We start from the raw sequence: 15,218 nt of genomic DNA on the forward strand, positions 1-15,218 counted from the left end.
TAGGCAGCTTTTCATGACTGAAACAAGTACTTGGGATAATTCAATTACAAAGAGAAAAGACTTATATTTGCTCACATTTTTAGAGTTTCAGTCCACAATCTGTTGGCCCTCTTGCTTTAGGCCTATGGTAGAAGGTCATGGTGGGCAAGCATGGCAGAGCAAAATTGCTCAGGTCATGGCTGGGATGCAAAAGAAGAAGAGAGAAACAGACTGGCATTGTTCTCACAATGGCCTTTATGGGCATCCCCCCAGAGACTGGAAAACATCTCACTAGGCCCCCACATCCTGACATTTGCACCACTTCTCAGTGTGCCAAGTCTTTAAGAACAAGCCATATCCCAACCATAATGTGGGACAAAGAACAGAATGATGGGTGGAAAGAGCTAGAGGACCGAGAATATCTACCATAGGCATAAAGAGAATTAAAGAATGTCATGGAGTTTTAGCTCAAGTTCATGGATGGGCCTTTTGGAGTGTGAATCTTCCTAATTTCCCATTTCTAACAAGAAACATTAGCTTTCTTCCAGATATACAGAAAAGAAAAATTGAAGTCATCTTTGATTCTTCCTTCTTCTTTTTTCTCTGGCTAAACTATGACCAGTCTCTTTTCATGTTTCTTAAAACTGTATCTCTCATAATGCATTTCTAGTGTACATATGTTATTTCTGCTGCCACCATCTTTGTGTAGGTCTTGGTTTTGCCATCTTTTGTCAAACTACTTGCTTCATGATAACAAACTGTCAAGAGTTTGGTATTCTTATATCTCTATCTGTTTACCGCCAAACTTGCACTGATTTTCAGCTGCTGTGGTCATCAAGCGCAATATCATCTTCCTAGAGTTAGACTTTCTATAGCACATCCTCAACATTTGCAATTGATCATAATTAATTCCTAATCATTCCTCCACCTGGTAAAACTTACTGTCTGCTTATGACTCTAGTTCCTTCTTTTGTTGATACTGTTTATCCCACTTTGAAAGATTATCCTAAATTCACTAAATCCTAAAACCTATATTCTTTCAAAAATCTTTCTTCACTGTATCTAATCTGATCGTCCTCTGACACTCTTCTTTTAAAATTTATTATATTTGCTCTTCCATATACTTTGGCACCCATTGGTTCTATAATTATATACTATGTCATTCTTGTGTTAAGAATAGATTTCAGCCTTTTTTCTTTCATAAATTTTAAATTGCCTGAAATAATTATAGAAATAATACTGATACATTGTTGTCTCACAATAAATTACTTTTGAGTTAGATTAAATCTCCAAATTACATGTCTTTACTAGTTGGTTGCATTTGTGGTTGGCTAATTTAGACCACCTCTGGGAGAATTAACCAAACCCACACAAACACTGCATACTTTTGACTGCTAACTTCTCTTTTAGATATTTGCCATAAAGGAATAAGTTAAGAATGAATTCAAATATTTAGCTTCATGAATGTCATTGAAATGTTCTTTATAGTAACATTTACAAAAGATATAAATGCTTTACAGCAATAGTGGACCAAAGAAATCTGTACAACTCATCTTTTTAAATGAGGTTTATTACTACATTGGCATAATAACCATAAATGACTTTATTTGAAGCAGATAATAAGATCTTTTTATTTTTATTATGTTTTTGTGAAAAGTACTCTGTTTATTCACAAATGTGCAAAAGTGCATAAAATATACAAATATGTATATGGTGTCAATATTGGTTATCTGTGGTGGTTAAGTATGAGATTTTTGTTTGCTTTTGTTACTTGCACATTGTGATAATGTGAACATTGTCAAATACTTTAAATAACTAGAACAATTGTAATACTGCTCTTAGTTATGGATTTTAACAACATGTTGATGATCAAGTTAGCTGTTTCAATTAAATTATTTTGTTTTACTTACCGAATGATTTAGTGAATTATCCATAGCAAATATTTGTAAATCACAGAGTATTCCACCTTAAACATTGTATACTTTCCTGTAGTACTTAAACTATTGTTTTCACATCAGAATTTGCCTGTAAAACCGCCAAAATATAAGTTACAAAGTATAAAATTTGAAAATGGAAATAAAATTTTGAGCCAGAAGTAGCTATTTAAGATTGGAAGAAAATAAAGCCAAAAGGGGATAGCATTACTTGGAGTCTTTTACTTGCCAAGTGAGGTAGTTTGGGATTTTACAGAGGTGTTGTTTATGTAGAAAACTGGCCTAAATTCTGCTTACGAGGTACATGTATGATATGACCATAAGTAGAGCCTGAAAGCATGGAATTAATGAGTGATGCATACAAACACACATGGATACACTGTATCTAGAGGTTTAAATGCTATGTTCTAAAACTAAGGTAAATCAAAATGAAATCCTTGACAAAATCATTTCAATATGTAGAATAAACTCAAAATGGAAGGAACCAATATTACCACTATTAACTATATAATTAAAGAAAGCTCTAATTATGATGAATATCTTCAAAGTAAGATTATTAAAAAGATACCAATTTAAAAAGTGGAAAACACGGACCACAGGAAACTAAATATGATAAATAGGAAAATTTGCTTCCCAGAGGGGAAAAAAGAAAGGAATATGGATACTTCTAACCTACACTTACTTGGGTTTGAGTTAACGATTGCTGTGCCTTATCACCCTAAGCCTAAAAGGAGGGAAATAGTTGATGACTATAATTTCCTGTTCCAAATCAGTTAGGATGAGGACAGAGTAAAATACTACTTGAGCTAAATATTGCTTCATGCTTGCAAAAAAAACCAGACACTACACTCCAGTGGACAAGAGTATGGGTTCTTTAATTCAGTATATGTGTTTCAGAATACCAGCTTTATTATACTAATAGTACTCACTCGCTCCATTGTATATTGTCTTCTGTGGTTACTGTGTGCCAGGTAAAATACTTGGCATTCCTGGGAAATTAGGAAACAATGACAGTATGTTATAGATGCAGTTAATCTGAAAGACAAGTATCAAACAATGGAGAAAGAATGTCAACCTAACATAGATGGGAGCAGGATATCATTTATTAAAAAGCAATTGGCTGGATCATAGAAAAACATTGACTACTACAAAACTTTAGAGTAGATGTGGGTAGAGCCAGGTCACCACGACCTTTATCCTAGAACATACAAAAGCCATTGAAAAATTTTAAGCAAGAAAGTTGTAAGCTCAAATTTCACTTTCTAAAGATTACTCTGACTGCACTAAAAAATGAATTAAAAGATAGTTGAGTAATGCGTGGAGAATCCAATGAAGTGCATGGGAGACATTACACATGTCACTGAAACAAAGAAGTGGTGGTAGTAAAGCTATATTACAGTAGAGATAATGAATTCTATATTTATATCTTTTACAAATGAATGAATAAGGGTGCCAATCACTTAACTAAGGAATTCATGATGAGGACTAGGTTTAATTGCATCTTAATTTGACTAACTTGAGTTTAAAATTCCCTTGAGAAATACAACTGAAAATGTCAAGTAAGCTTTTGGATGTAAAGGTCCGAAGTTTGGAGAGTCCTGGGTTAGAAGCATTAACCTGATCTGCACTGGCTGGAAGCTGGTTACTGAAGTCAGAGGTATGGAAGGGATAGCTTGGAGGAAGAGACTACACTCAGAAGAAAGGGAGTCATTGGATAAATCCTTGAGAAACTCCAGTGTCTTAAGGTTAATTAGAGTAAGTAAAAGAGACTGACAACAGCGATGTAAAGGCAAAAATCTGAGAAAACCATAAAACCAAGAAAAGAAGGTGAATAACTGAATCCTTCTGGGAGGTCACATTTGTCAAGGATTGATGATCTTCAAGTTTGTAGTTTGTGAGTCATGTATATGGAATGATGGGTCCACAGATAAGGTTGCCTTGGATACATATGAGGACTCAGTGCGGACAAGTCTTTGCTAGACAAAGAAAAAAATAATTAGAATGATAACTTGGGGAGGATGTGGACTTAAAATACTTTTGCATATGTTTCAGTACTGAGAGGAAAGATTCATTAAAAAAGAGAAATCTAACAGAAAAGAGAATCCTAACAGAAAAGAGAATCAGTAATCAAAATGCATTAGTCCGTTTTATGCTCCTATAACAGTATACCTGAGCCTAGATAATTTATGATGAACAGAAATTCATTCCCTCACAATTCTACAGGCTGCAGAGTCCAAGATACAGAAGCTGTCATCTAATGAGGGCCCTTTTGTTGTGTTTCCCCATGACAGAAGGGCAGAGAGATGACTAGAGACAATAGGAAATCAAATTTCATAGCCTGGCTCCCTTTTATAAATGACCATTAACTCTTCATGAAGGTGGAGTCCTCAAGATTTAATACCTCTCATTAGGCCTCATCCCCTGAGATTGTTTCCTGGGATTTAATTTCCAACATGGGAGGAACACGTCACCAGGAGTAGCACAGAGAAGGCTAATTACAACTTTGGCTAAGTTACTTATTGTCTCTTGATTTTTACAACTGTAAAATAGGAGAAGTAATACCTAGCTTATAAATTTCTTCAAACAATTAAATACTGTGAGGTTAAAGAATGCTCAGTGAAATTTCTGGCTCGCACAAAATGCATTTAATAAATTCATGCTTAACATTTACACTGCTTTAAATGGTATCTTATACATATTAGATGCTCAAGAAATATTTATTAAATTTTGAATGAACATGATTGTTCTACATGATATCTAGTGGTCCAGAATATACAGGAGGAGTCTAATCCATATAACTGTGTACTATGTTAAAGGCACACCTTATACACTCAACTGAAAGTGATGATGATGATGATGATGATGATGATGAGTGTGTGTAATGTTTGCTATCATGTTGACATTTGGGTTATTTTTGTTCACAGGGGACTATTTTTCTGCCTGGAAATAAAGTCCTGGAACATACCTGCAATGACGAGAATCCAGGAAAATTCCTTTTTGAAGTAGCTCCAGGTAAGATATTTTTCTGGTTTAAATTCTTGCCAATCCATGTTGGTAAAAATAAAGATATGTCAACCAAGTTTTCATCTTCCGGAGTTATGGCTGAGAACATTGATTTCAGAAGGCAAGTATCAAGTCTGGTTAGTGCTTACACAGATGATGACTTCAGGTTTATACACTGAATGTGCACACATGCATACTCACAATCAAATATCAGTTCCCTTTGCCCATAAGACTACAGAGTTGGCCGGAAGTCATAACAAAGTACCAGTAAGGGGTATTGGAGAGAAATTTCATTTTACAGTGATCTTATGAGAAAGTTGAGAATATGTTATAGTTACAGTATTCTGCTCAGCTGATTCACTGATGTATTTCCTTACAAAACTCCATCTGAAATGAATTTTGGCTGCAAAAACAAAACATGAAACCTCTTTCAGTCATGACCAAGCATTACAGTTCTGCATTTCAATGTTGCTGCCAGGCAACCACTTCCACATATCTGGCTTACAGAGTGGAGAATGGCTCTGCCAAGTCATCAGATTTTGCAGTTACATTTTCTGCAACATCTGTTTATTTTTTCCCTACTCATCTGTATCCATCTCTCTTGGTGTACTTGATCTCCATTGAAATCTTTGCGTAGCACAGCAACAATTTCTTTAAGGCCATCATCTACTTCTTTGATCAGTTCTTCAGCCTTTCCTTCCCCCGATTTAAGGAAAAGGGAGTTAAGAATGTGGTTTTTATAGTTTTGGCCCTGGCTGATCCAGTTTATGTAACATTGATATTGAGTTAATCACAGTCAAGAGTGGGTGTGAATTTATTTGAGTGAGTAATGTGTAATTCATATCAATAATGCCAGCATAGAGACAGTCAATAAAGCATGTTTTCCCAAATGTATAAGTGCATGGGATGTAAAATGTGAATGTATATTTTCCCCTTCAATAAAAACAGCTGTAGCACTGAGTTCATCTGGCTCATGATGGAATCCATGACTAAATGTTAACTGATGCAGCTGCAGTGGTACAGAAAGGTTAGTCAGATGCACTGTGTTGTTTCTCCCCAGAGAGAACACATTGCAAGAAACCTGAATCTTATTTGCCCTATTAAAATCCTTTTATTCTTACTTCTTAGTGGAATACCCCTATGGAACTAGGTTCCAGATGTTGCAAAGTCTTTGAAGTATCAGTAGAAGAAATTTCTTTCTTTCTTTATTCCCAAACATTAGTGCCTGTTGGCTTTTAAGCCAGCATAGTATTAAACTGATGCCTTTGACTTTTCATCTCCAATAATACTGGAGCTCTACTTTCCCATTCAGTATGCTGGCTCCACAGCTAGCTCAGATGTAATATAGGTGGATATATTCACAACTGTTTGAGGCAGAACTGTGCCCTCAAGCCCAGAAAATCATGGATCAAACTTCCCTCCAACCTTGCTGTTCTAGGGTTTAAGTTTCATATGCAGAGCAAATGACATAATGGCTTTTGATGAGGAAGGTTTAAGAAATTTAAGGCTGTGTAAGATGAATTCTGAAGGTTATCTTTTCAGAATGTTTCTGGAGGAAGTTCAGGCTTACTGCTGTAATTATGGTGGTAAATACACAATGCCCAAAGATCGTTTGAAATAATGCTTTCTGAGTTGCTAGTAAAATAATGATGTAGTAGCTTCTACATTAGATTTTGAAATTCTGAATCATTTTAATGAAGTGTGGAAAGAATTGTGTCAAATGGTTCTTTGAAGACAGAGCTGGAAATACATACAGCTACACATCAAGAATCTAGCATTTGTGTTATTAATCTCAGGCACTGTGGTTTATTGGTGCTAGCTGGACATGAGGATGGCATTTTCAGGCAAATACTTTTGTACTTGTATAAGAATGTGGAAGATCACATGGTCATCACCAGATATTGCAAAATTAGGATTATGTAAGGACAGCAAAGCACGTGTTTTATTTTTGCAAATGGGAATGGCAAGAAAATATTCTCCAATTTTTCCGAATGTGTAACGGTTTGACACGAAAATCTGGGAAGTTCAAAGACAAGAGTTGCCATTTGTTAGAATTTGTAGGAGATAAGAAAGATCGCAAAACTGTAGTCAATCTACACAGAACCCACCTTTCTACACCCACCTAGGTAACGCATATTTATACTACATTGGCTTTCTCTAAAGAATTTTCTCAATTGCCACTTCTGAAAACCTTTCCAAAAAATGATGCTACATATCCAACTCACCTCTGTCTTTATGGATAAATACCTCAGGCCTAACCATCTAAGTTATATGAAGGAACAGCAAGGGATAAAATCCTTTCATCCCTCTGCCTGTAATTTCCAATGAAACTGAAAATACCTCCAACAAGCTCTTTGTTATATATTCTAACATTATGTGTTCATATAAACAGTGTGTATGTTCAAATACAGTTTATAGCTTTAGTCTAAAATATCCTATAATGTTCAAGTAGAAAAAAACGAGAATTTTTAGTAGAATTGAGGATTCTGGGTCTTTGTATATTACTTATTTATATATGCCTAACCCTATGTAGAAAACCAATCTACCACCACTCAGGATTAGTTTCATCTAGATTTACTATTGCCTGAAATAAATTATCTCTCTGAATAATGCCATAATTTGTAACATTTTACTCCAATTTTTTTCCATTTTCCCTACTTGTTATTCAAAAAAAGTCAGACAAATTGGCAAATTTGAAGGCTTTGCTGCCAGAAATGCCAGATTTTAGACCAGAATGAGCTTTTACAGCCAAGTACTAAGCTATTGGGAAATGTGGTTGAGAAAGGAATGTTGGCAGGTCTTTAATGCATAGTCCTTGAAGAAAGAAAAATGCAGTTGTTCTCTTGGCTTCTGAAAATGTGTTCTGGTTGCATTTTTGTGACGTTTAAAGAAACACAGATAAATATTATGGCAGCAGTGATGTCGTAGCTTTCCCAAGAGAACAATCTCTCAGGGAGGGAAGAAGAAAAAGATGTGGGGTCACAGCAAAATGCACGAAGGGCAATGTGTGACCCCACCTAGTTAGGACTGTGTCTTTCCTTCTCCTTGCTGTATTCCTAACACCCAGCACCCAGCATAGCACAGCACAAGATGCTGAGCAGTTATTGAGGTGCGCATAGTCACCATGCTTAGGGAGGAAGCTTGATGATATGAAAGTACACACATGCTGCTATGTTGACCTTTACTTCCTGCTGTGCAGGATCTTTTCTTCCCCTGGTGCAGCCAATAATTTTTTAGTGACTGTAGTGATTGAGGTGGAGGGAGGTTCCTTGTACACTTCCCTTCCCTACTCCACTGTCTTTCTCTGATGAGGAGAGTAAGAGGAGGAAGAAGAAAGTCGACCTCTCCCTACACAGATGCATTGCTGGGGAGCAGCCCTTCACTATAGTCCCCTCCTCCGCTGACATTTCCAAGAGGTGTTTTGTGGGGTTGTCCATGTCCCTGGGTTTGGCAGTCCACTTCCCATGGTAGGGTTTGCCCACCTTGGACATGGTTATTTTGGATGGAACAGAACAAGTAAGCTTACAGTTCTTCTGTACTTCTTCAGCTACTGAGAAACTCATGCTCCTGGGTATGCTAGGAAAGGGAGAGCAGGTTCTGTCTCTGTGGCTCTCTCCCTCATCCTGGCCTTTTCTCCCTGGGGCATGAGCTGCAAAGCCCAGCAAGGTCAGTGGTTTACAAGCTCCAGGGATCCTCAGAGCCTAGAAAAGGGGCAGGTGACTGTTCTGGCACATTTCACCATTTATAAGCAACACTTTTGTGCTTTTCTGACCATTTCTTATAGTAGGGGAAATCTTCACCACCACCCCCAACAAATAGCATTTATTTACTTTTATCTTTTTCTTTTTATTGGTACATGTTTTCAGTACATGTTTAGGTTCTTCCCCATAGAGAAGTTGGTATGTGTATATAACATGTCTTGAATCTGTTTTTTATCCTCTTCTCTTCTCCTTCTCTCCTCCCAGTCCTCCATCTCTTGGTCACCTTTACTTTTGCAAAAGATCTATCTCTCTATTCCTATTATCTGTCTTTTATTTGCTTTTTTGTATTTTGAGTTTCTTATATAAGAGAAGAAAGTGATATTTAAGTTTCCACGTCTAATATATTTTATTTAACATTGTGGTCTTTCAAGGCATCCATTTTCCAACAAATGACTCAAGTTTGTCCTTTGTCTCAGAGTAGTGCTCCATTGTGTGTAAACACCACATTTTCTTTATCCATTCATCTACTGATGGACATACAGGCTCCTTCCAAGACTTAGCCATTATGAGTTGTGCTGCTTTCCATGTAGGTGTGCATGTATCGCTGTAATATGATGACTTTAACTCTATTGGGAAGATACTCAGAAGAGGAATAGCTGGATTGAACGGAATTTGTTGTTTTAGCTTCTTGAGGCATCTCCGTACTGACTTCCATAGTGGTTGTACTAGTTTACATTCCCACCACCAGTGTAGAGGTTATTTTTTAACCTCTTTCTTCAGGTAGTGTTTCTCATTTTCTAGTCTCTCCTCACCCCTCCTCCACAGCTTTCTCTCAGTAAGCCCTGCAGGGAAGCGGCTCAGCACAATGTCTGTGGCCTTTACAATTTACAATGTGGGGTTTTAGCACTTTTTCTTTAGATTTAAGCCTTGGCAGAAATTTCAGAATAACGGAGAGGACACTTTTTATGTCTGTCTATCTATGATGCTGAATGGAGAGCGGTTCTGGGGACTCCCTGGGGTGTGCTCTCTGGGATGTCCGTCTGCAGGACAGGCAGGAGAAGCTGGCTCACTGTGCTGCTGCAATCAAGGTCACAGCTGATCCTATGTGGAGCTCTGAGGCTGCAATGTTCTTCAGAGTTCCTCCAGCTCAGGCTGATCCTTAGTTTCCTGGTGTCATCTGGTCCTTGACTGTTAGGGGAGGAGACAGGGGAAGTGGGCCTTTCAGCTCCCAGTGTGTTCATCTCAGAGCATCCGGACAGAGCACCAATGTCTACTCTGTATCTAGAGCCATGTCTGAGTGTAGATTTCTGCATCCCAGACAACATTCCCTTTTAGTCCATTCAGTCCTCACTGTAGTATGATGAGACAGCAATACTATATCTTCATCCTACAGAAAAAGAAACCAGTGTACAGGGAAGGGATTCGACCAAGGTTGAAAAGCTAACATTAACCATTAACCCTATTTTACTATTGTGGTGTGTGTGTGTGTGTGTGTGTGTGTGTGTGTGTGTACTTGAAATAAGCCAGCAGTATATTAGGGGCTGGAGTGTGTTTTCTGAAATATGAACATATGAAGTTATTTTTCTGAGCTTAAATCCATACACTAGTATCTTCTCATCTCATCCATTCAGGATTGGAACTTTGGCACTTAAAGTGAGAGTAGGTATTTTCACTAATTTGCAGCTATTTCTGTGTTTAAGCTCATCACAAAATAGGTACTGCATAAAGATGCCCACTTCTAGCTCTTCGGAAAGCACTTTCTAAGGTCACAATTCTGCCTGCATGAAGTGGAGGGAAGACACACTCACCAGTGACCTGATTCCCCTGGGAGTGGATGTTGCAGAGGAGAAAGATGCCTGTGACTGCCTCTGCCACAGTGAGCTGCTGGGATCCAGTTGTCTCCATGATGGAATAAACTTGCTGAAATTGTTCTCAGCTTCTTCCCCAACTCCCTCCACACTATGGCCAAGCTATCACTCACTCTGTACTCACCCACAAACACACCTGATATTAATCATGTGCTGGAACTCAATCCATCAACCAAGCAAGGTCCCAAATGAGTTTCAAGGGCCAATGCCAGAAATACTCCAGACCCTCAAAGCCCTACACTGGCCCAGTGCCCCAAATCAATAACTAAATCAGAGGGTTTTCTTATCCTCTGCCTTTCCTTGGGAAAAGCAAAGAGGAGAATGCAGAAGAAAGGGGGAATGAGTAATGAGGAAGGAACTATGGAAACAGAAAGAATGAAGGAAAGCTTGAAGGGTGATCTAATGTGATTTTCATTTGCCTGAAAACAACTTTAAGCCCTTAGAAAAGACAATGCATCATTTACCCTGCTTTTCACTGTGACTGCTAATTATTTCTAAAATCCTCAGACAATCACAGATTGCTTCTGTAAATCTCAGTAAAAGTATTTCCATTCTAATTATTATCCATCAGGATTTCATAGAAGTCAAGTAAAAAGCTAGAGGAAATGGGTATCTACAAAATCTAATAAATACATTATGGATCTTATGGACAGAAAGAATGCATATATTTAGCAAAAGTGTGCACACATTTGAAGGCTCAGAGACTCCTCCAAACCCAATCATGGACTGTAGGGTAAGAGCAATAATTTAAATTTGGCATCAAAGACTTGATCATTTATATCTCACTCTCAGTCTCTAGCTCTATATTTAGCTATGTATTTCTAGTTCCCTGTTCATTTGCCAATTTGATCCAAGTACATGCACAAATCAACATGACATATCCTAACCTATTTGTAATTGCTGCGTCCACTGACCACTGTTAGACTTTTATCTCTCTGATTCAGTTGCTCTTCTCCTGTCCTGTGACTGTGTCTCCACAGATCTAAGTCAGGCATTTACAGAAGAATATTTCCTGCATGGAACAGTCCCTAGGTCTAGGAGCTATAAAATTTTTAATTTACCAAAACTTGAACCTACTTAGATGGTCAGTGCAGCTGTGTTATATAATAAGCCAACTGAGAAATAAATCATCTGACGGATACTCATGGCTGTCTCTGGGAAAGAAAACTGCTTGGCCAGTGTTTGCGTTTTTGAGATAATTATGTGGCATCCGCAATTAAAGTTTACCGTCTATGTCTACATTTGCGGTGCCTTCTGGGTTGAATAAACAATGACTTTGGATATATTAACTTGCTGCTATTTAAAATGTAAGTCAGTATTTACCATCTATTTTATATGAAAATGTAGGGATGTTTTAATACTGTTTTAACATAAAACTTGGTCATTTTCTTGATCACTATTAAATATGCTGGTAAAGCATTAAATTTTACAACAGTCCATTTGTCAATTTTTTTCCCTTTTGCCTTAGTACTTGGGTCAGAAATCCATATAATTATATTTGTTATCCACAAGCAACTGTGATAACCTCTTTTTTTGTGTGTCTGCCTACGTCTGTGGGAAGCCCTGAAGTTTTTTGTTTTGTTTTGTGTTTTTCGTAGTTTTAATGTGTGTGAGTCATTTAGAGAATGTGAGTAGGAGTTGTTTATAGTATGAAAACATCATTCTATAAACACAAGTAGTTCTGAACACGAAATAAATAAATGCACTGGTGAAAATCAGCATGTTTTAGCTACTATGTATTTCATTTAAAAAAGTTTTTGAGATTTTTGTTTCCAAATTCCTTTCCTACTTGAAATACCTTAAAATATACATTTGAAAAAGACTATTAACATGGTACAAGGAGAGTTTTTTCAGTATTCTAATTCTTTGAAATTTTGACTAACATCATTTTGACTAACAAGCATATAGAGTACTTCTGAACCCACTGACATGTGCTCATATGATCACGTATGGAAAGAATCCAAAGGCAGAATGGTGTCTTGCAATATCTGTAGACATGCTGATCTATTCCCCTTCACTACATGCAAGATCAGAAATCAGCAAATGTTTTCAGGAAGGACCAAAGAGCAAATATTATAGGCTTTCCAAGCCATAATGTGCCTGTTATAATTGCTTAACTCTGGTGTGGTAGCATAAACAAGTGGGTGTGGCTATGTTCCAGTATAACTTTTTATTCATGGTCACTGAAATATGAGTCATACAATTTTCAAATATCAAGAAATATATTTCTCTTTTAATTTTTTACAACTTGTTAAATTTTAAAATATAGGCATGGGCTAGATTTGGTCCACATGCTAGATTAAAAAAAGCAAATCTATGAAAAGCAGGCTGAAGAGACCAATATAAGTCACTAATCCCCTCTGGTGCCACCATGACCAGAATTAGAACCGTGAGACAGTCTGTCTCCCTGTCCATGGCACACTATGTCCTCAAAATCAGGATTCAGGAAGAATTTGGCAAAATTCTTATTTAGAACCACCTCCAAATAATATACATTTAAAAATCATGATGAACCTAATATGTATTAGTGACCAAACTGAATGTCCCCATTAACTCTTGTCTGAGATCACTTAGAATTCTAGATCCCAACCAAGGCTGAAATCCCATATGTGGCTTTTAAAATGATGAATATCATTAATAGAAAACTGGGTTTGCTTAGCATGAAAACCGTCCCTGTATTTAGTTCAGTCCACACAGGTTCAGGGAGCTGTTCATAAGTATGCAAAGCTGGAAGCATCCCTTGCAAGATCAAATAAGCTCAGAGTACCTTCTAAATTCTCATTTCTACAATGCTCATTAGCAACTTATGGTGTAAGGCATCTCACAGAGAATGAAAATACTTTGTTTACAGAGAAAGCAAACCAAATTAACAAAATTGACTTCTCAGAGGGTTTTTATTTCACCAACCATTCATTTATTAACATCTCCTGCCACCCCAAGCCCACACTTTCTTTTTAGCAGCAATATGATAAAAACTCCCATAAAACTCCCATTACTCATATATATCAGGTCTTATATTAATATATGTCAGGGTTTGTACACATGGGTCATATAATTAGTGATAGATATAATTTTTCCCACTGGTAACCAGTGGTACAAACCCACTTTTCTAATAAATTCTAAGCTTCACAAAAGCACAGCATGCTGCAGCCTTCTGATACCTGTAAGTATTGAGATTCCACAGAGGCCAAATATGCAAAAGTTAAGAGAAATAAGGAAGATAAAAAGAAATGAGATGATGGGTTATCAGGTCAGGGAATGCTATATTTCCTTCCTCTCTCCTTGATATTGAGATTTTTTGCATTGTTTCTAGTCTCCCTCTCTTGGAAGGTCTTAAGAATAGAGATGGCACCTTCTACCCACAGTGCCAGATCGAATGTTGTCATATAGTATGTGCTCAATATATGTTTGTTGAATTAATGAGTAAACTAGACCTCAGTTTTATCTCTTTGGTGTGATTGCATTAAATTAGTCAAATTTAGAAGAACCTTCCAGCTCTAAATTATTTAACTGGATAAGAGCTTTCCCAGTGCCTTAGGAGACTGGAAAGTAGAAAAGTTCATTAACTTTACACACTCTTTACTCTTATAGAAGAAGTCCTCATTGCCTCTTTCAGGTCAGGGCTAATATCATTTGGGAGCAAACTCCCACTCATGCATCATGTACTTCTATGGTGTTTCTAGGCAGGGGTAGAAACCCAAAGGGAGCTCTGGTTTTATCTCCTCCAGTGGCCTGAGGCTTCTGGTATGAACTACTAACTTGCAGAGCAAGGAGTTTCAAGATTTCTGGAAAACAGTGAGTGTGGGGGCAGGACATGAGGTAGCACTGATCACATTGTCCTCTTCTGACTCATGATCCTGATGTGTCACTTGCTTACAGGAATCATATGACAACACTCTGCCTAGGGACTCTTTGGCCCTAATCCCTGGGCTGTGGTTTGTCATAATGGGTTCTTTGAGATATGAAAGATGCATAACTCATTTCACTATGACATAACTGATGCAAATCAATTATCATTTGAACAGTTGATTTATTTTGTGTTTTATTTTTGGTCTCCCTATTTTCCACAGATAATCTCACTGCCATCTTGATTTTATGAAAACTCCTCCAATTTCCTGATACAAAGTATACAAATTAGTTATATCTTCCACTTGGTCCTCTTTCTTTCCCTCTATTATCCAGAGGAACTATCACTTTCCTTCTAAACTCAGTTCTTTATCTATCTTTGAACTCTCCAATCCACTCCCTCCAATCCATTTTGTTATGGAGATTTAACTTTCATTTCATATTATTTCCCTAGGCTTAATGGTGTAGACTGGAAACTGGCCTGTGTATTGAAAAAGCAATCTCATACATCTTAAATTAAAAGATATGAACATTCAATCATGTTACTATTACCCTAATTTAAAAAATCTTTTGATCATCTTTCCCATTATCATCTATTTTTCTTTTTTTTCTTTGCATCAAGACTCCTCTATACTGTTCTACACACTTTCTTATTCTTGTCTTTGCTACAATGTATTTTTAGCCCCCTCCAGTAGAATTTTATTAGTCATCAACAAGAGCTAATTTTTCTGAATCCAGTGATTAAGCCTCAGTTCTCATAATAACTGCCCAGTTGAAATCATTTGATGTAGCCAACCACTCTGTCCTTTGGACACACATTCTCCACCGGCTTCTACAGCACTGCACTTTCATGGCATTCTTCCTGCTTCACTGTGTCTCTCAGTTGT

At 37.2% G+C, this 15,218-nt stretch overlaps 2 protein-coding genes across 2 annotated transcripts in view; both read left to right on the forward strand.

Moving 5' to 3' along the window:
- Arhgap24 (Rho GTPase activating protein 24) overlaps positions 1–15,218 on the forward strand; it is a 400,876-nt gene that overhangs the window by 131,067 nt on the left and 254,591 nt on the right. The window contains exon 2 of the mRNA XM_004870505.4: positions 4,838–4,925. Within this exon, the coding sequence (XP_004870562.2) occupies positions 4,838–4,925 (88 nt within the window). The remainder of the gene's footprint in view (positions 1–4,837; positions 4,926–15,218) is intronic.
- The window catches only part of LOC101711674 (lipid transport auxiliary protein 1-like), a 219,126-nt gene that overhangs the window by 130,979 nt on the left and 72,929 nt on the right, over positions 1–15,218 (forward strand). Inside the window, exon 2 of the mRNA XM_087185945.1 lies at positions 4,838–4,925. The gene's annotated coding sequence lies outside the window, so the exon portion shown is untranslated. The remainder of the gene's footprint in view (positions 1–4,837; positions 4,926–15,218) is intronic.

The sequence above is a fragment of the Heterocephalus glaber genome, unplaced genomic scaffold (genome assembly GCF_053883595.1).
Source record: "Heterocephalus glaber isolate CG9 unplaced genomic scaffold, H.glaber_assembly_v1.0 deba00001503, whole genome shotgun sequence".
NCBI lineage: Eukaryota > Metazoa > Chordata > Mammalia > Rodentia > Bathyergidae > Heterocephalus > Heterocephalus glaber.